Source organism: Ranitomeya variabilis, chromosome 1 (assembly GCF_051348905.1).
Source record: "Ranitomeya variabilis isolate aRanVar5 chromosome 1, aRanVar5.hap1, whole genome shotgun sequence".
NCBI lineage: Eukaryota > Metazoa > Chordata > Amphibia > Anura > Dendrobatidae > Ranitomeya > Ranitomeya variabilis.
Genome location: NC_135232.1, coordinates 324,813,023 through 324,834,112, shown reverse-complemented (window position 1 = coordinate 324,834,112; position 21,090 = coordinate 324,813,023). Strand labels below are relative to the sequence as shown.

At 45.4% G+C, this 21,090-nt stretch overlaps 1 protein-coding gene across 1 annotated transcript in view; it reads right to left on the bottom strand.

Annotated features, from left to right (window-relative positions):
- The window catches only part of RPGRIP1 (RPGR interacting protein 1), a 96,007-nt gene extending 90,973 nt beyond the window's left edge, over positions 1-5,034 (bottom strand). The window contains exons 1-2 of the mRNA XM_077281005.1: positions 4,905-5,034; positions 4,748-4,807 (exon numbers count right to left, since the gene is read on the bottom strand). Of these exons, the coding sequence (XP_077137120.1) occupies positions 4,748-4,807; positions 4,905-4,986 (142 nt within the window). The 5' untranslated portion in view covers positions 4,987-5,034. The remainder of the gene's footprint in view (positions 1-4,747; positions 4,808-4,904) is intronic.
- Positions 5,035-21,090: the final 16,056 nt, after the last annotated feature.

Below are 21,090 nucleotides of genomic sequence, written 5' to 3'. Positions count from 1 at the left end.
ATTCCGGATCCGAGTGAAATCGCAGCATGCTGCGATTGTCAGCGTATCTCGGCCAAGACTCGCCAATGCAAGTCTATGGGTGCGAGAAAAAATCGGATTACACACGGACCATGCGTGTGCATTGCGAGAAATACGCACCGGTGTTAGAGAAAAGCCGGCAATTCAATTGCCAGCTTTTCATTTCTCCTTCACAAACCCGACATGATATGAGACATGGTTTACATACAGTAAACCATCTCATATCCCTTTTTTTTTTGCATATTCCACACTACTAATGTTAGTAGTGTGTATGTGCAAAATGTGGGCGCTGTAGCATGTAAAATAAAGGGTTAAATGGCGGAAAAAATTGGCGTGGGCTCCCGTGCAATTTTCTCCGCCAGAGTGGTAAAGCCAGTGACTGAGGGCAGATATTAATAGCCTAGAGAGGGTCCATGGTTATTGGCCCCCCCTGGCTACAAACATTTGCCCCCAGCCACCCCAGAAAAGGCACATCTGGAAGATGCGCCTATTCTGGCACTTGGCCACTCTCTTCCCACTCCCGTGTAGCGGTGGGATATGGGGTAATGAAGGGTTAATGCCACCTTGCTATTGTAAGGTGACATTAAGCCAGATTAATAATGGAGAGGCGTCAATTATGACACCTATCCATTATTAATCCAATTGTATGAAATGGTTAAAAAAAACACACACACAATATTGCAAAGTATTTTAATGAAATAAACACACAGGTTGTTGTAATATTTTATTGCTCTCTCAATCCACCTGAAGACCATCGATCTGTAACAAATTAAAAATAATAAACCAACAATATACATACCTTCCGTAGATCTGTGACGTCCCACGATGTAAATCCATCTGAAGAGGTTAAAATATATTACAGGCAGGAGCTCTGCTATAATACAGCTGTGCTCGTGCCTGTAAACCCCGGGGAATGAAGGTAATGTAGGTCAATGACCTATAGTTACCTTCAGTCGTGGTGATGCGCCCTCTGCTGGATGTCCTCATGAACTGCAGCCTGGGAACTTTTTCCCACGCTCGAGGTCTTATGAGGACATCCAGCAGAGGGCGCATCACCGCGACTGAAGGTAACTATAGGTCATTCACCTACATTACCTTCATTCCCCGGGGTTTACAGGCACGAGCACAGCTGCATTATAGCAGAGCTCCTGCCTGTAAAATATTTTAACCCCTTCAGATGGATTTACATCGTGGGACGTCACAGATCTACGGAAGGTATGTATATTGTTGGTTTATTATTTTTAATTTGTTACAGATCGATGGTCTTCAGGTGGATTGAGAGAGCAATAAAATATTACAACAACCTGTGTGTTTATTTCATTAAAATACTTTGCAATATTGTGTGTGTGTGTTTTTTTTTTTAACCATTTCATACAATTGGATTAATAATGGATAGGTGTCATAATTGACGCCTCTCCATTATTAACCTGGCTTAATGTCACCTAACAATAGCAAGGTGACATTAACCCTTCATTACCCCATATCCCACCGCTACACGGGAGTGGGAAGAGAGTGGCTAAGTGCCAGAATAGGCGCATCTTCCAGATGTGCCTTTTCTGGGGTGGCTGGGGGCAAATGTTTGTAGCCAGGGGGGGGGGGCAATAACCATGGACCCTCTCTAGGCTATTAATATCTGCCCTCAGTCACTGGCTTTACCACTCTGGCGGAGAAAATTGCGCGGGAGCCCACGCCAATTTTTTCCGCCATTTAACCCTTTATTTTACATGCTACAGCGCCCACATTTTGCACATACACACTACTAACATTAGTAGTGTGGAATATGCAAAAAAAAGGGATATGAGATGGTTTACTGTATGTAAACCATGTCTCATATCCTATCGGGTTTGTGAAGGAGAAATGAAAAGCCGGCAATTGAATTAGCGGCTTTTCACATATCTCGCGCTGACTTAAATATAAATACAGTATATATATATATATATATATATATATATATATATATATATGTGTGTGTCTCAATTATTTATATATATATATATATATATATATATATATACACATACTGTATATATGTTTTAACGAACATTTGAGCACATAAATCCATTAGATGTCGGTTTTGCAAGCCTGAGAGAAAATCTCGGCATACGGATGCCATACGGATGTCACACGGAAGTCAAAAGGATCATTTGATGCGAGGAAATCGCATCCTCGCACTGCACACGGATCACTGTTTTGGAAACATTTGTGCGATTCTCGTCCGTGAAAAACGGACCGTTTTTTTATACGTTGTGTGTGTCCCCGGCCTAAAGGACAAAATCAAGGTCCGTAAGAATAGTCAGAAAACATAAACCGAGGTCAAAAGAAGGAGCAATGAAACAACAATGAGCTAAACAAACGGTTCTGAAACCAGCGTAGCACAAGATTATATCTGACAGCCTCCAGCAGTAAAGGCCCCGTCTCACATAGCGAGATCGCTAGCGAGATCGTTGCTGAGTCACTAGTTTTGTGACGCAACAGCGACCTCAGTAGCGATCTCGCTATGTGTGACGCGTACCAGCGATCAGGCCCCTGCTGTGAGATCGCTGGTCGTGTCGGAATGGCCTGGACCTTTTTTTGGTCGTTGAGGTCCCGCTGACATCGCTGAATCGGTGTGTGTGACACCGATCCAGCGATGTCTTCACTGGTAACCAGGGTAAACATCGGGTTACTAAGCGCAGGGCCGCGCTTAGTAACCCGATGTTTTCCCTGGTTACCAAAAAAAACAAACAGTACATACTCGCCTTTCGGTGTCCCTTGCCGTCTGCTTCCTGCTCTGACTGAGCCGCCGTACAGTGAGAGCGCAGCGGTGACGTCACTGCTGTGATCTGCTCTCACTGTACGGCGGCTCAGTCAGAGCAGGAAGCAGACGGCAAGGGACACCGAAAGGCAGTATGTACTGTTTGTTTTTTTGGTAACCAGAGTAAACATCGGGTTACTAAGCGCGGCCCTGCGCTTAGTAACCCGATGTTTACCCTGGTTACCCGGGTGCTGCAGGGGGACTTCGGCATCGTTGAAGACAGTTTCAACGATGCCGAAGTCCTTCCCCTGATCGTTGGTCGCTGGAGAGAGCTGTCTGTGTGACAGCTCCCCAGCGACCACACAGCGACTTACCAACGATCACGGCCAGGTCGTATCGCTGGTCGTGATCGTTGGTAAATCGCTATGTGAGACGGGGCCTTAAGTTGGAAGATTTAGTATGGTGTGGTGCTTTCCAATTGGTTGGAGCAGGGAGCTGATAACACCAGCTATACATGACACACACCCTAAGGGTACGTCTCCACGGTCCGTTTCGCCGGCGGGATCGCCGCAGCGGCGAAGCCGCTCGGCGCTAAGCCCCGCCCCCTTAATGGGACGCGATGGTGCCGGATGTGTACAGTACACATCCGGGATCATCGCACCCCTCGCCATAGGGCCCTGTGATATGCCTTGCGGGGACGCTGCGTCCCCGCAAGGTGTACGGACATGCTGCGTTCTGAAAAGACGCGCAGCATGTCCGGAGTCGCAGGGCCTCCGCGTGCGGGTTTCCACGCATAGTGGAGACGGGATTTCATAAAATCCCCTCCACTATGCTGGAACATCTGGACGCTGCTTGTTTGACGCTGCAGCGTCAAACAAGCAGCGTTTACGTACCGTGGAAGCATACCCATACTGTCAAACTGGACCAGAGCTTCTGGTTCCAACATGTCTTCTATCATCAGTGCTGGTGATGAATGTTTTATACTTATTTAGAGTATACAGCAGATGGGGTATACCACCAATGGAACATTGGTGAATTTGCTCCATCTTCACTCTGATTTGTGTTTTACCGCTCTTTACATAATTTGCGGTTTATTTTTTATTCATATTTATTAAAGGTTATGTTTTAACACTTCTTACTATTTGCTGATAATCGGATATTAAGTGAGCGGCCATATTTTCATTGCATTTTTGAGGTTTGTTCGTCTTGTTGCTTTTTCGTCAGTTTGACATTTCTAATGCTGTGTTAAAAGCCTTGAAATAAGTTGCATTCAGTGTTACTAAACCTTAGAGTGATATAACTGGTCTTTCAGGGAAATTGGAGTGCTTGCGATTCACTGCAAATCGAATTTTTTGGAAACATTTAGTAAAGCTGGCACCCCTTGCTATCTTTAGGCCCCCACGATGTCATAACATGCATCATACCACAATGCGGGAGGCCTAGCATCCCAAGATTCTAGTATCCCAAAATTCAAGGATGCTGGCATTCGAGGGTCTTCTGGGTAAGTTTACACTTGCCGCTCTGGCTGACATGGAGTATAGAAGTAGACCAGGGTAGTATGAATCTTTTTGTTCATCTCTAGTATTTCCTCCATTTTTGACATGGCTAATCTTTAAATATGACATATTATGTCTATTTTAGTTAATACTACTCATAATGTAACAATCCTTAGAAATCTGTGCCATTCCCGTGATATTTCTCCAGGAAATGGATATGAATAAATTAATGACTGGGCCTCACCATTTACCTTGTCAGTCTGACAGTGACAACCTATGAAGGACACTTCACTTACACACAGAATAATGGTGCCTAGGTGTCCATTTATTCATACATTTCTGGGTGAAAGAACAGGAACAGCACAATGCAGTGTTCTGGGAAAAGATTTTCCAGGATCGAAAACACTAGGATTTCTTCAAATTAACAAGTCAAGAGAGCTAACGAGTCCTCTATTACATGGATTGTCACCAAAGATAGCAGAAGTAGAATATAGCGTACCTTTCACTTTGGGAGTCTTTGGAGTCAGGTACCTCGGGAAGTGAGTCCCTTTGGCTACAACTGTAAAGTAGATGAAATGTCAATTAAATCAATAACAACTTGGAAGTGAACGTATTTTTTTTAGTATTAAATTAGTGACAGTTTTAGAACACAGTACCTTGTATGGCTGAAATCACTGCCGGTCGGCAATCAGTGTCTTTCACGGGAAGGTCCGAAGAAGTCTCATCGAAAAGTGACATCTTCAGTCTTTCTCAAATTACTCGACTAACCTTAAGATATGTTATATATACAGCATTACATCAGTCCTTGGCATGAAAGGGTTATGGCGAGCATCTTAAGAAATTAGCTAGTTCATCCTGAAGGACATAACTGCTCAGTCCAATAAATTATTGTTTATGTGTATCTCACTGTGAATAGGCTCCTTGCTGTTCCTTTTCATCTGTGTCACTTCTTACTCTGGATTAAAGTGCTTGTAATCTCAGCCCATCTGTTCCTGGTGGGGGATGTATTAGCCAAACCATGTGGGGTGTTAGACACAGTGTTGACCCGAATCCTTACAAGGAATAGACCGAGCAATACATTTTATAAAAGATGCAGAGAAGCATATTGAATTACATAAAATGTCCTATTTTCATCTTGGATCATTATTCGTTAGTGGGAGAATGCAAAACCTCTATGGCATTGATACTAAAATTAATTAGTGCTGATGCCTCTACTGATCACACAGGTATTATTGTGCTGTTATAGGATTATAACTGTAAAAAATAATGCTCCTTAGGCCCCTTTCACACATCAGTTTTTTGCCATCAGGCACAAAGACGGCTGCCTGAAAACCAATTTTCAATGGATCCGGGGAAAAACGGATGAAACGTGAGGCCATCCGTCGCTAATACAAGTCTATAAGAAAAAAACTGATCCGGCGGCAACTTTTGCCGGATCTGATTTTTTCAAAATTCGCCGGATTGTGACTGACGGCAAAAAACTGATGTGTGAAAGCAGCCTTATTAGTTCAAACACACTTTTTTCAATTTTTTTATTACTATTTTTTATTACTATCAATAGGTCTAATTGTATCTGCAGAGAGCAGATGGAGGCAGCAGAGAGCGGATTGGGGCCCTCATCCTATTATATATCCCCCATTCTGGTATATGCCCACCAATTTTGGTATATGCCCTCTACACTGGTATATGTCCTCCTGCCTGCACTGCCTGTACGTCGGCTGCTGACTTCAGCGTCCAAACAATGGAGACGCATGACGTCACTGCCATGCACCCAGTTACGTGCACGCCGACGTCATCTGCTGGCCTATGATTGGCTGGCAGCGTGTACTGTGGTGCACAATTCGCAAGTTCGTGCGCTGCAATACACTCCAGCTGCATTTTATTGAAGACACTGTCTGTGAATTCGCAAGCATACTGTCTTCAATAAAATGGTGCCGTAGTGCGGTATGTGCACGTGCTGACTCTGCACATGTGTAGGAGGCATCGGACAGAAGGACACATCCCCTGTTATATAAGATAAGTGTATTATGTATCTAAAATTTTCAAAGTAGACATCACTTAAAGAGAACCTGTCACATCAGAAAATGTTATTTACCTGCAGATATGGGGTTAATCTGAAGTTACATAGCATTACACCGCTCAGTATAGTGAGTGGTGCTGTGAGCAGTGACAATAGCTGCTCCGTACATGCCCCCTTGACTGATAATGGGTGGATCCTAAGAGGAAAAAAGTTCCTTTTCTCCCAGTAGCTGCATTTTCAGTAAGTCCACATTCACACATTCAGTATTTGATCAGTATTTTACATCAGTATTTGTGAGCCAAAACCAGGAGTGCGAGAAAAATGCAGAAGTGGTGCATATGCTTCTATTATACAGTGGTATATCAGTATTCTGATGCGCATTATCAGTGGTGAGTTCAAAATGGACATATATTAAATAAATATCAATATATAAGAATAAATATCTCTCACCACTGCTGCATAATATGTGGACAACTGCAAAACAGCATAGGAACAGAAGAAAAGGACCTCAAGCAGTCATATGTCCAAATATAAACAAACTTTATTGGTACAAACAGTTAAAACACCAGAACATAAGTGCATAGAAGGGCCAAAAAAGATGACAACAAGTGTCAACGACATCATGCTGAGCCCAAGATACAGCGTGACCCTGACATGATAGTACACACAGGAGAGCTCAGCGGTGCCACATAATAAGAATCAAATATCACAGAATCATAGTTCAATACGACACCGCATCCACATCACCTGGTATAGCTGGTAAGTACCGCAGGGACACCCGTCACCCCGACGCGCGTTTCGGTGTGATACCTTCCTCAGGGGGCGCTTAAGAGCATGTGGGCCGAAGCGGATTATATAGAGGGCAGTGAGTGCTGGGATGTAATGTCGCAACATCATACTTCCGCCCGGTCTCACCGCGCCAGGCAGCCAACGACCGGAAACACGTGGGGCCCCACGTGATCCGGAAGTGTATGCCGGACCGCGAGATCACAGGCAGCACGCAAGAAGGACGGGGCATGCGCACATTCGCCGGAGTGTGCCGTCGCCGCCATATTAATTACGGGCAGACCGCAGTTATGCCAGGAACGGTAAACGAATAACTGAGTAAACAGCCAGGATTTTTATATAGGCCAGAGAGAACTCCACCATGGAAATGGGGACTGGCATAAATTTAACATAAATATGTATAATAAAACAATAATAGCATATTGCCCCATAAACAATGGTGAGTGCCTATATATGGAATGGGTGTGGAGGACACAAACTGTTGTGAATTTACCTTTTGGCTCCCTCTAGTGGCTACTAGTGTTTTTACTCTGGGTATGTCTATCATCCCTTGTATGCTCACCTGGGTCGTTAGGTCAGGGGTGTTGCTATATTAGCTCCCTGGACCTTCAGTTCAATGCCTGGCAACGTTGATATCAGAGCTAATCTGTAGTGCTCTTGTCTACTGATCCTGGTTCCTGCTTGATTAAGCTAAGTCTGCTTTCTTGCTTTTTGCTATTGTTTTTGTTTGCATTTTTGTCCAGCTTGTACATATCTGTATCCTATCCTTGCTGGAAGCTCTAGAGAGGCTGGAGTTCTCCCCCCGGGCCGTTAGACGGTTCGGGGGTTCTTGAATCTCCAGTGTGGATTTTTGTAGGGTTTTTGTTGACCATATAAGTTATCTTACTACATTCTGCTATTAGTGAGTGGGCCTCTCTTTGCTAAACCTAGTTCATTTCTGTGTTTGTCATTTCCTCTTACCTCACCGTTATTATTTGTGGGGGGCTTGTATCCAACTTTTGGGGTCTATTCTCTGGAGGCAAGAGAGGTCTTTGTTTTCCTCTTCTAGGGGTAGTTAGTCCTCCGGCTGGCGCGAGACATCTAGCGACCAACGTAGGCATGTTCCCCGGCTACTTCTAGTGTTGGCGTTAGGAGTAGATATATGGTCAACCCAGTTACCACTGCCCTATGAGCTGGATTTTTGTACTTCGCAGACTTGCTGATATCTCTGAGACCCTCGCCATTGGGGTCATAACAGTTTGCCAGGCCTTGATTAAATGTTAAATGCATTGCAGAAGCGGGATTATAAGAAAGAAAGTTCTGAGTTTTTTTTCTCTCTCTCTCTCATTTTTTTTTTCTTTTCCCCTTTACCTCTGAGTGGCTTGTGATTGCTGCAGACATGAATGTCCAGACCTTGATTACAAGTGTGGACCAGCTTGCTGCTCGTGTGCAGGGCATACAAGATTATGTTACCAGAAATCCTATGTCAGAACCTAAGATACCGATTCCTGAACTGTTTTCCGGAGACCGATTTAAGTTTAGAAATTTCAGGAATAATTGTAAATTGTTTTTGTCCCTGAGACCCTGTTCCTCTGGAGACTCCGCTCAGCAAGTGAAGATTGTTATTTCTTTTTTACGGGGCGACCCTCAGGATTGGGCTTTCTCGCTGGCGCCAGGAGATCCGGCATTGGCTGATATTGATGCGTTTTTTCTGGCGCTCGGTTTGCTTTATGAGGAACCCAATCTTGAGATTCAGGCAGAAAAAGCCTTGCTGGCTATGTCTCAGGGCCAGGACGAGGCTGAAGTGTATTGCCAAAAATTTCGGAAATGGTCCGTGCTGACCCAGTGGAACGAGTGTGCATTGGCTGCAAATTTTAGAAATGGTCTTTCTGAAGCCATTAAGAATGTGATGGTGGGTTTTCCCATTCCCACAGGTCTGAACGATTCTATGGCCCTGGCTATTCAAATCGACCGGCGGTTGCGGGAGCGCAAAACCGCAAATTCCCTCATGGTATTGTCTGAACAGGCACCTGAATTAATGCAATGTGATAGAATCCTGACTAGAAATGAGCGGAAAATTCATAGACGCCAGAATGGCTTGTGTTACTACTGTGGTGATTCTACACATGTTATCTCAGCATGCTCTAAACGTCTTACTAAGGTTGTTAGTCCGGTCGTCATTGGTAATTTGCAACCTAAATTTATTCTATCTGTAACTTTGATTTGCTCACTGTCATCGTATCCTGTCATGGCGTTTGTGGACTCAGGTGCGGCCCTGAGCCTTATGGATCTGTCATTTGCCAAGCGCTGCGGATTTGTTCTTGAGCCATTGGAGAATCCTATCCCTCTTAGGGGTATTGATTCTACGCCATTGGCAAAAAATAAACCGCAGTTTTGGACACAGGTTACCATGTGCATGACTCCCGAACATCGGGAGGTAATACGTTTTCTTGTTCTGCATAAAATGCATGATTTGGTTGTTTTGGGTTTGCCATGGTTACAGACCCATAATCCAGTCTTGGACTGGAAGGCTATGTCAGTGTCAAGTTGGGGCTGCCATGGAATTCATGGAGATTCCCTGCCCTTGTCTATTGCTTCTTCTACGCCTTCGGAAGTTCCGGCGTATTTGTCTGATTATCAGGATGTCTTCAGCGAGTCTAAGTCCAGTGCACTGCCTCCTCATAGGGAATGTGACTGTGCTATAGATTTGATCCCTGGCAGTAAGTTTCCTAAGGGGAGACTGTTTAATCTGTCGGTACCTGAACATACCGCGATGCGTTCATATATCAAGGAGTCTCTTGAGAAGGGGCATATCCGTCCTTCTTCTTCACCTCTTGGTGCGGGATTCTTTTTTGTGGCCAAAAAGGACGGATCTTTGAGGCCTTGTATTGACTATCGGCTTTTAAATAAGATCACTGTCAAATTTCAGTATCCTTTGCCGTTGTTGTCTGATTTGTTTGCCCGGATTAAAGGTGCCAAGTGGTTCACCAAGATAGACCTTCGTGGTGCGTACAACCTTGTGCGCATTAGGCAGGGCGATGAATGGAAAACCGCATTCAATACGCCCGAAGGTCATTTTGAGTACTTGGTGATGCCATTTGGGCTCTCTAATGCACCTTCAGTTTTTCAGTCCTTCATGCATGACATTTTCCGGAAGTATCTGGATAGATTTTTGATTGTTTATCTGGATGATATTCTGGTTTTTTCTGATGATTGGGACTCGCATGTGGAGCAGGTCAGGATGGTTTTTGAGATTTTGCGTGAAAATTCTTTGTTTGTAAAAAGCTCAAAGTGTCTCTTTGGTGTACAGAAGGTTCCCTTTTTGGGGTTCATTTTTTCCCCTTCTGCTGTGGAGATGGATCCAGTCAAGGTCCGAGCTATTCATGATTGGACTCAACCCTCGTCAGTTAAGAGTCTTCAGAAGTTCTTGGGTTTTGCTAACTTCTACCGTCGTTTTATCACAAATTTCTCTAGCGTTGTTAAACCGCTGACGGATATGACCAAGAAAGGCTCTGATGTAGCTAACTGGGCTCCTGCTGCCGTGGAGGCTTTCCAGGAGTTGAAACGCCGGTTTACTTCGGCGCCTGTTTTGTGCCAGCCTGATGTCTCACTTCCCTTTCAGGTTGAGGTGGATGCTTCGGAGATTGGGGCAGGGGCCGTTTTGTCGCAGAGAGGCCCTGGTTGCTCTACTATGAGACCTTGTGCCTTTTTCTCTAGGAAGTTTTCGCCGGCAGAGCGAAATTATGATGTGGGCAATCGGGAGTTATTGGCCATGAAGTGGGCATTTGAGGAGTGGCGTCATTGGCTCGAGGGTGCTAAGCATCGGGTGGTGGTCTTGACTGATCACAAAAATTTGATGTATCTCGAGTCTGCTAAACGCCTGAATCCTAGACAGGCCCGCTGGTCATTGTTTTTCTCCCGTTTTGACTTTGTGGTCTCGTATTTACCAGGTTCTAAGAATGTGAAGGCCGATGCTCTGTCTAGGAGCTTTGTGCCTGATGCTCCTGGAGTCGCTGAACCTGTGGGTATTCTTAAGGAAGGAGTTATCTTGTCAGCGATTTCTCCAGATCTGCGACGTGTGTTGCAGAGATTTCAGGCTGATAGGCCTGACTCTTGTCCACCTGACAGATTGTTTGTGCCTGCTAAATGGACCAGCAGAGTCATTTCCGAGGTTCATTCCTCAGTGTTGGCAGGGCACCCGGGAATTTTTGGCACCAGAGATCTGGTGGCCAGGTCCTTTTGGTGGCCTTCCTTGTCAAGGGATGTGCGGTCATTTGTGCAGTCCTGCGGTACTTGTGCTCGAGCTAAGCCTTGCTGTTCTCGTGCCAGCGGGTTGCTCTTGCCCTTGCCTGTCCCGAAGAGACCTTGGACACACATCTCTATGGATTTCATTTCGGATCTCCCGGTGTCTAAAGGCATGTCTGTCATTTGGGTGATATGTGATCGTTTCTCCAAGATGGTCCATCTGGTTCCTTTGCCTAAGCTGCCTTCCTCTGCTGATCTGGTTCCTGTGTTCTTCCAGAACGTGGTTCGTTTGCACGGCATTCCTGAGAATATTGTGTCGGACAGAGGATCCCAGTTTGTTTCCAGGTTCTGGCGATCCTTTTGTGGTAGGATGGGCATTGATTTGTCGTTTTCGTCCGCTTTTCATCCACAGACTAACGGACAAACGGAACGAACTAATCACACTCTGGAGGCGTATTTGAGGTGTTTTGTCTCTTCTGATCAGGATGATTGGGTGACCTTCTTGCCGTTGGCTGAATTTGCCCTTAATAATCGGGCTAGTTCTGCCACCTTGGTTTCGCCATTTTTCTGCAACTCCGGTTTCCATCCTCGTTTTTCCTCGGGACATGTGGAGCCTTCTGACTGTCCTGGAGTGGATTCTGTGGTGGATAGGTTGCAGCGGATCTGGAATCATGTGGTGGACAACTTGAAGTTGTCACAGGAGAAGGCTCAGCGTTTTGCCAATCGCCGCCGCGGTGTGGGTCCCCGACTTCGTGTTGGGGATTTGGTATGGCTGTCTTCTCGATTTGTTCCTATGAAGGTCTCCTCTCCCAAATTTAAGCCTCGATTCATTGGTCCTTACAAGATATTGGAGATCCTTAATCCTGTATCCTTTCGCCTGGATCTTCCGGTGTCGTTTGCCATTCACAATGTATTTCATAGGTCCTTGTTGCGGCGGTACGTTGTGCCTGTGGTTCCTTCTGCTGAGCCTCCTGCTCCGGTGTTGGTTGAGGGCGAGTTGGAGTACGTGGTGGAGAAAATCTTAGATTCTCGTCTCTCCAGGCGGAGGCTTCAGTACCTGGTCAAGTGGAAGGGCTATGGTCAGGAGGATAATTCCTGGGTGGTCGCCTCTGATGTGCATGCGGCCGATTTAGTTCGCGCCTTTCACGCCGCTCATCCTGATCGCCCTGGTGGTCTTGGTGAGGGTTAGGTGACCCCTCACTAAGGGGGGGGTACTGTTGTGAATTTACCTTTTGGCTCCCTCTAGTGGCTACTAGTGTTTTTACTCTGGGTATGTCTATCATCCCTTGTATGCTCACCTGGGTCGTTAGGTCAGGGGTGTTGCTATATTAGCTCCCTGGACCTTCAGTTCAATGCCTGGCAACGTTGATATCAGAGCTAATCTGTAGTGCTCTTGTCTACTGATCCTGGTTCCTGCTTGATTAAGCTAAGTCTGCTTTCTTGCTTTTTGCTATTGTTTTTGTTTGCATTTTTGTCCAGCTTGTACATATCTGTATCCTATCCTTGCTGGAAGCTCTAGGGAGGCTGGAGTCCTCCCCCCGGGCCGTTAGACGGTTCGGGGGTTCTTGAATCTCCAGTGTGGATTTTTGTAGGGTTTTTGTTGACCATATAAGTTATCTTACTACATTCTGCTATTAGTGAGTGGGCCTCTCTTTGCTAAACCTAGTTCATTTCTGTGTTTGTCATTTCCTCTTACCTCACCGTTATTATTTGTGGGGGGCTTGCATCCAACTTTTGGGGTCTATTCTCTGGAGGCAAGAGAGGTCTTTGTTTTCCTCTTCTAGGGGTAGTTAGTCCTCCGGCTGGCGCGAGACATCTAGCGACCAACGTAGGCATGTTCCCCGGCTACTTCTAGTGTTGGCGTTAGGAGTAGATATATGGTCAACCCAGTTACCACTGCCCTATGAGCTGGATTTTTGTACTTCGCAGACTTGCTGATATCTCTGAGACCCTCGCCATTGGGGTCATAACAATAAACATACATAGTGAAATGAGGCTACAGCATCATAATTCAAGACATCAGTACATAAGGCTAAACAAACTTAATCAGCATCATATACATATATTAGACTGGATATGTAGTCCTATAAAAGGACAATAACCAAGAATGTGCAGTAATGTCTATTATATCTATATCCCCCTGTTGTGAATTTGGTTTCTGGGCTCCCCCGGTGGTTTCTGGTGGTACTACACTTGTGTGCTTCATCTCCTCTGTTCACCTGTTTTCCATCAGGATGTGGGAGTTTTCTATTTAGCCTTGCTCCTCAGTCATTTCTATGCCGGCCAACAATGTTACCAGAAGCCTTTCTGTTGCATGTTCCTGCTCCTAGACAACTATCAGCTAAGTTGGACTTGTTGTCCTAAGTTTGTTTTGCATTTTTGTTCCAGTTCTCTGTGATTGAATATTTCTGAGGCTGGAAGCTCTTGTGAGCTGAAATTGCCACTCTGGTGTCATGAGTTGATATTAGAGTCTTAAAGTAATTTCAGGATGGTATTTTGAAAGGGTTTTCAGCTGACCGTGAAGTTCCCTTTTCTGTCTTCCTACTATCTAGTAAGCGGACCTCAATTTGCTAAACCTATCTTCATACTTCGTATGTCAATTTCCTCTAAAATCACCGCCAATATATGTGGGGGCTACTGTCTGCCTTTTGGGGAAAATTTCTCTAGAGGTAAGCCAGGTCTGTATTTTCCTCTGCTAGGGTCAGTCAGTTCTCCGGCTGGCGCTGGGCGTCTAGGGATAAAACGTAGGCACGCTACCCGGCCACTGTTAGTTGTGCGGTAGGTTTAGCTCATGGTCAGCTCGAGTTCCCATCTTCCAAGAGCTAGTCCTTTTGTATGCTTTATTACGTTCTCTTGCCATTGAGAACCATGACAGTTTGGCCGGCCAAGAGTTAAAATAATTGGCAGAAGAAAGGAGAGAAAAGAAGTCTGCAGAGATTTTTTTTTTTTTCCTGAGTTTGCTCATTAGTTGATTCACTAGCATCTCTGCTTACTGCAGCCTTCGTCTCTCTCTCCTTCTAATCCTTGAATGGTTCTGATTTCACCTGATTAATATGGATCCTCAGAGTTTAGCTACAGGTTTGAATAATCTCGCTATGAAGGTTCAAAGCTTACAGGATTTCGTTATTCATGCTCCTACATCTGAACCTAGAATTCCTTTACCTGAATTTTTCTCTGGGGATAGATCTCGCTTCCAGAATTTCAAACATAATTGTAAATTATTTTTGTCTCTGAGATCTCGCTCCGCTGGAGATCCTGCACAGCAGGTCAGGATTGTAATTTCCTTGCTCCGGGGCGACCCTCAGGATTGGGCATTTGCTTTGGCACCAGGGGATCCTGCGTTGCTCAATGTGGATGCGTTTTTCCTGGCCTTGGGGTTGCTTTATGAGGAACCTCATTTAGAAATTCAGGCTGAAAAAGCCTTAATGGCCCTGTCTCAAGGGCAAGATGAGGCTGAAATATACTGCCAAAAATTTCGTAAGTGGTCTGTGCTTACTCAGTGGAATGAGTGCGCCCTGGCGGCGAAATTCAGAGAGGGTCTCTCTGATGCCATTAAAGATGTTATGGTGGGGTTCCCTGTGCCTACAGGTCTGAATGAGTCCATGACAATGGCTATTCAGATTGATCGGCGTTTGCGGGAGCGCAAACCTGTGCACCATTTGGCGGTGTCTACTGAGAAGACGCCAGAGATTATGCAATGTGATAGAATTCTGTCCAGAAGCGAACGGCAGAATTTTAGGCGAAAAAATGGGTTATGCTTCTATTGTGGTGATTCAACTCATGTTATATCAGCATGCTCTAAACGTACTAAGAAGGTTGATAAGTCTGTTTCAATTGGCACTTTGCAGTCTAGGTTTATTCTGTCTGTGACCCTGATTTGCTCTTTATCGTCTATTACCGCGGACGCCTATGTCGACTCTGGCGCCGCTTTGAGTCTTATGGATTGGTCCTTTGCCAAACGCTGTGGGTTTGATTTAGAGCCTCTGGAAGTTCCTATACCTCTGAAGGGTATTGACTCCACGCCATTGGCTAGTAACAAACCACAATACTGGACACAAGTAACTATGCGTATTAATCCGGATCACCAGGAGATTATTCGCTTCCTTGTGTTGTATAATCTACATGATGTGTTGGTGCTTGGATTGCCATGGCTGCAATCTCATAACCCAGTCCTCGACTGGAAAGCAATGTCTGTGTTAAGCTGGGGATGTCAGGGGACTCATGGGGACGTACCTTTGGTTTCCATTTCGTCATCTATTCCCTCTGAGATTCCGGAATTTTTATCTGATTATCGTGACGTTTTTGAGGAGCCTAAACTTGGTTCACTACCTCCGCACAGAGATTGCGATTGTACTATAGATCTGATTCCGGGCAGTAAGTTTCCAAAGGGTCGTTTATTTAATCTATCTGTGCCTGAACATGCTGCTATGTGGGAATATATTAAGGAGTCCTTGGAAAAGGGACATATTCGTCCTTCGTCATCTCCCTTAGGAGCCGGTTTTTTCTTTGTAGCTAAAAAAGATGGCTCTTTGAGGCCGTGTATTGATTATCGGCTTTTGAATAAAATCACGGTTAAATATCAGTATCCTTTGCCACTGCTTACTGATTTGTTTGCTCGAATAAAGGGGGCCAAGTGGTTCTCTAAGATTGATCTTCATGGGGCGTATAATTTGGTGCGAATTAGGCAGGGGGATGAGTGGAAAACCGCATTTAATACGCCTGAGGGCCATTTTGAGTACTTAGTAATGCCTTTTGGTCTTTCAAATGCCCCTTCAGTCTTTCAGTCCTTTATGCATGACATTTTCCGTGATTATTTGGATAAATTTTTGATTGTGTATCTTGATGATATTTTGATTTTTTCGGATGACTGGGACTCTCATGTCCAACAGGTCAGGAGGGTTTTTCAGGTTTTGCGCTCTAATTCCTTGTGTGTAAAGGGTTCTAAGTGCGTTTTTGGGGTTCAAAAGATTTCGTTTTTGGGGTACATTTTTTCCCCCTCTTCCATTGAGATGGACCCTGTCAAGGTTCAGGCTATTTGTGATTGGACGCAACCCTCTTCTCTTAAGAGTCTTCAGAAGTTTTTGGGCTTTGCTAATTTTTATCGTCGATTTATAACTGGTTTTTCTGATGTTGCTAAACCGTTGACTGATTTGACTAAGAAGGGTGCTGATGTTGCTGATTGGTCCCCTGCTGCTGTGGAGGCCTTTCGGGAGCTTAAGCGCCGCTTTTCTTCCGCCCCTGTATTGCGTCAGCCTGATGTTACTCTTCCTTTTCAGGTTGAGGTTGACGCTTCAGAAATCGGAGCTGGGGCGGTTTTGTCGCAGAAAAGTTCCGACTGCTCCGTGATGAGACCTTGTGCGTTCTTTTCTCGTAAATTTTCGCCCGCTGAGCGAAATTATGATATTGGTAATCGGGAGCTCTTGGCTATGAAGTGGGCTTTTGAGGAGTGGCGTCATTGGCTTGAGGGGGCTAGACATCAGGTGGTGGTATTGACCGACCACAAGAATTTGATTTATCTTGAGTCGGCCAGGCGCCTGAATCCTAGACAGGCGCGCTGGTCGTTGTTTTTCTCTCGGTTTAATTTTGTGGTTTCTTACCTACCAGGTTCTAAAAATGTGAAGGCGGATGCCCTTTCTAGGAGTTTTGAGCCTGATTCCCCTGGTAATTCTGAACCTACAGGTATCCTTAAGGATGGAGTGATATTATCTGCTGTTTCCCCAGACTTGCGACGGGTCTTGCAGGAGTTTCAGGCGAATAGACCTGATCGTTGCCTGCCTGGTAGAATGTTTGTTCCTGATGATTGGACCAGTAGAGTCATCTCGGAGGTCCATTCTTCTGCGTTAGCAGGTCATCCTGGAATCTTTGGTACCAGGGATTTGGTGGCTAGGTCCTTCTGGTGGCCTTCCCTGTCGTGAGATGTGCGAGGTTTTGTGCAGTCTTGTGATGTTTGTGCTCGGGCCAAGCCTTGTTGTTCTCGGGCTAGTGGATTGTTGTTATCCTTGCCTATTCCGAAGAGGCCTTGGACTCACATCTCCATGGATTTTATTTCTGATCTCCCTGTTTCTCAGAAGATGTCTGTCATCTGGGTGGTGTGTGACCGTTTCTCTAAGATGGTCCATTTGGTTCCCTTGCCCAAATTGCCTTCCTCATCCGAGCTGGTTCCTCTGTTTTTTCAAAATGTGGTGCGCTTGCATGGTATTCCGGAGAATATCGTTTCTGACAGGGGAACCCAATTCGTGTCTAGATTTTGGCGAGCGTTCTGTGCTAGGATGGGCATTGATTTGTCTTTTTCGTCTGCTTTCCATCCTCAGACTAATGGCCAGACCGAGCGAACTAATCAGACCTTGGAGACTTATTTGAGGTGTTTTGTGTCTGCGGATCATGATGATTGGGTTGCCTTTTTGCCCTTGGCGGAGTTTGCCCTCAATAATCGGGCTAGTTCTGCCACCTTGGTTTCTCCTTTCTTCTGTAATTCGGGGTTTCATCCTCGTTTCTCTTCCGGTCAGGTGGAGTCTTCGGATTGTCCTGGAGTGGATGCTGTGGTGGAGAGGTTGCATCAGATTTGGGGGCATGTGGTGGACAATTTGAAGTTGTCCCAGGAGAAGACTCAGCATTTTGCCAACCGCCGTCGTCGTGTTGGTCCTCGTCTTTGTGTTGGGGACTTGGTGTGGTTGTCTTCTCGTTTTGTCCCTATGAAGGTTTCTTCTCCTACGTTTAAGCCTCAGTTCATCGGCCCGTACAAGATATTGGAGATTCTTAACCCTGTGTCCTTTCGTTTGGACCTCCCTGCATCTTTTTCTATTCATAATGTCTTCCATCGGTCATTGTTGCGCAGGTATGAGGTACCGGTTGTGCCTTCCGTGGAGCCTCCTGCTCCGGTGTTGGTTGAGGGTGAGTTGGAGTACGTTGTCGAGAAGATCTTGGACTCCCGTGTTTCCAGACGGAGACTTCAGTATCTGGTCAAGTGGAAGGGCTACGGTCAGGAGGATAACTCTTGGGTGACAGCCTCTGATGTTCATGCCTCTGATTTGGTCCGTGCCTTTCATAGGGCTCATCCTGATCGCCCTGGTGGTTCTGGTGAGGGTTCGGTGCCCCCTCCTTGAGGGGGGGGTACTGTTGTGAATTTGGTTTCTGGGCTCCCCCGGTGGTTTCTGGTGGTACTGCACTTGTGTGCTTCATCTCCTCTGTTCACCTGTTTTCCATCTGGATGTGGGAGTTTTCTATTTAGCCTTGCTCCTCAGTCATTTCTATGCCGGCCAACAATGTTACCAGAAGCCTTTCTGTTGCATGTTCCTGCTCCTAGACAACTATCAGCTAAGTTGGACTTGTTGTCCTAAGTTTGTTTTGCATTTTTGTTCCAGTTCTCTGTGATTGAATATTTCTGAGGCTGGAAGCTTTTGTGAGCTGAAATTGCCACTCTGGTGTCATGAGTTGATATTAGAGTCTTAAAGTAATTTCAGGATGGTATTTTGAAAGGGTTTTCAGCTGACCGTGAAGTTCCCTTTTCTGTCTTCCTACTATCTAGTAAGCGGACCTCAATTTGCTAAACCTATCTTCATACTTCGTATGTCAATTTCCTCTAAAATCACCGCCAATATATGTGGGGGCTACTGTCTGCCTTTTGGGGAAAATTTCTCTAGAGGTAAGCCAGGTCTGTATTTTCCTCTGCTAGGGTCAGTCAGTTCTCCGGCTGGCGCTGGGCGTCTAGGGATAAAACGTAGGCACGCTACCCGGCCACTGTTAGTTGTGCGGTAGGTTTAGCTCATGGTCAGCTCGAGTTCCCATCTTCCAAGAGCTAGTCCTTTTGTATGCTTTATTACGTTCTCTTGCCATTGAGAACCATGACATCCCCCCATACACCAAACCCATAAAATAACTGGTATATGCAGTATATGTCCCACATAGATGACGGCAGTCTTTCTTGCTTCCAGAGATCTTCCATAGTAACAGAACAAAAACCAGCGCCCACTATACTCTATTCATAAAAATGTCCTAGGTAGAAAAGACGAGAATTAAAACAATGATGACAATAAAAACACATATGATATCAATGAACACCTAACACAGCAGTGTGGAGACGAGAGAAATGGCGCATAACTGATATTTTCATTTAGTCCCCTTGGGTGGACTGTCTCAAGGGACCAAATCCATCGCGTCTCCAACTGTCCTAGCCGTTTAAATAAACTACCCCCCCGAATGCTAATATTGAGCATATCAATGCCCCGCACTCTGAAGAGTGAACTATCACATTGATGAAAGGACTTAAAATGCCTCGGGATAGTTTTAAGTAGGGTCACATCTGTTTGAGTGGCTGCTGCCTCAATGCCTAAAACATGTTCCCTAATCCTCACCTTAAACTGCCTGGTCGTCATCCCAATATAAATTAGTCCACAAGGACAGGTGGCATAGTAGATGATATAACGAGATGTACATGTAATTCGTTTCTTAATGATGTAATTTTTAGTACCATCTGAGTTAGTGAATGTGCCACATCTGTCCACATTTGGGCACGCAACACAGCGTCCACATGGGATGCACGCATTCATATGTGGGATGTCATCAAGGAACGACCTAGGTCCCTGACCTGCATAGTGGCTCCTTACCAGGACATCTCTCAGATTTTTCGCTCGTCTGAAGGTCAGTAACGGTTTCTTAGGGAGGAATTTGTTGATAATAGGGTCAACCTGAAGGATGGGCCAAGCTTTAGAAAGTGCTGTTCTAATCCTATCTGCCTGCGGGTGATAGTTGGTAATAAACCTAAGTTGATTCCCTGCCGACATAGCCCTATCAACCCTGGGTTTATATAGCAAATGGTTACGGGAAGAATATTTGGCCCTGTGATATGCCTTTTTAATAACCCGTCTGCTATAGCCCCGTTCTGGCAGGGTGAGGCCGCCGACCTGGAGCAGCTCATCAGATGTCTCAACAGCAATGACCTCAATATTAGACTTACCTGTGAGTGGGATGGTGTAAGGATCAGCTTCCTGGATGTACTGATTGGCAAGGATAAAGCGGGGAATGTCCATACGGACATTTTCCGCAAAGCAACATCAACCAACATGGTATTGCATGCCTCTTCATGCCATCCTCGCCACATGGTTTCGTCGGTACCTGTGGGGCAGTTTACGGAGGATCTGCTCCACGGATTTCGACTTTGAGAGGAGGGCTGTTGAATTGACATCAAGATTCATCGAACGGGGCTATAGCAGACGGGTTATTAAAAAGGCATATCACAGGGCCAAATATTCTTCCCGCAACCATTTGCTATATAAACCCAGGGTTGATAGGGCTATGTCGGCAGGGAATCAACTTAGGTTTATTACCAACTATCACCCGCAGGCAGATAGGATTAGAACAGCACTTTCTAAAGCTTGGCCCGTCCTTCAGGTTGACCCTATTATCAACAAATTCCTCCCTAAGAAACCGTTACTGACCTTCAGACGAGCGAAAAATCTGAGAGATGTCCTGGTAAGGAGCCACTATGCAGGTCAGGGACCTAGGTCGTTCCTTGATGACATCCCACATATGAATGGGTGCATCCCATGTGGACGCTGTGTTGCGTGCCCAAATGTGGACAGATGTGGCACATTCACTAACTCAGATGGTACTAAAAATTACATCATTAAGAAACGAATTACATGTACATCTCGTTATATCATCTACTATGCCACCTGTCCTTGTGGACTAATTTATATTGGGATGACGACCAGGCAGTTTAAGGTGAGGATTAGGGAACATGTTTTAGGCATTGAGGCAGCAGCCACTCAAACAGATGTGACCCTACTTAAAACTATCCCGAGGCATTTTAAGTC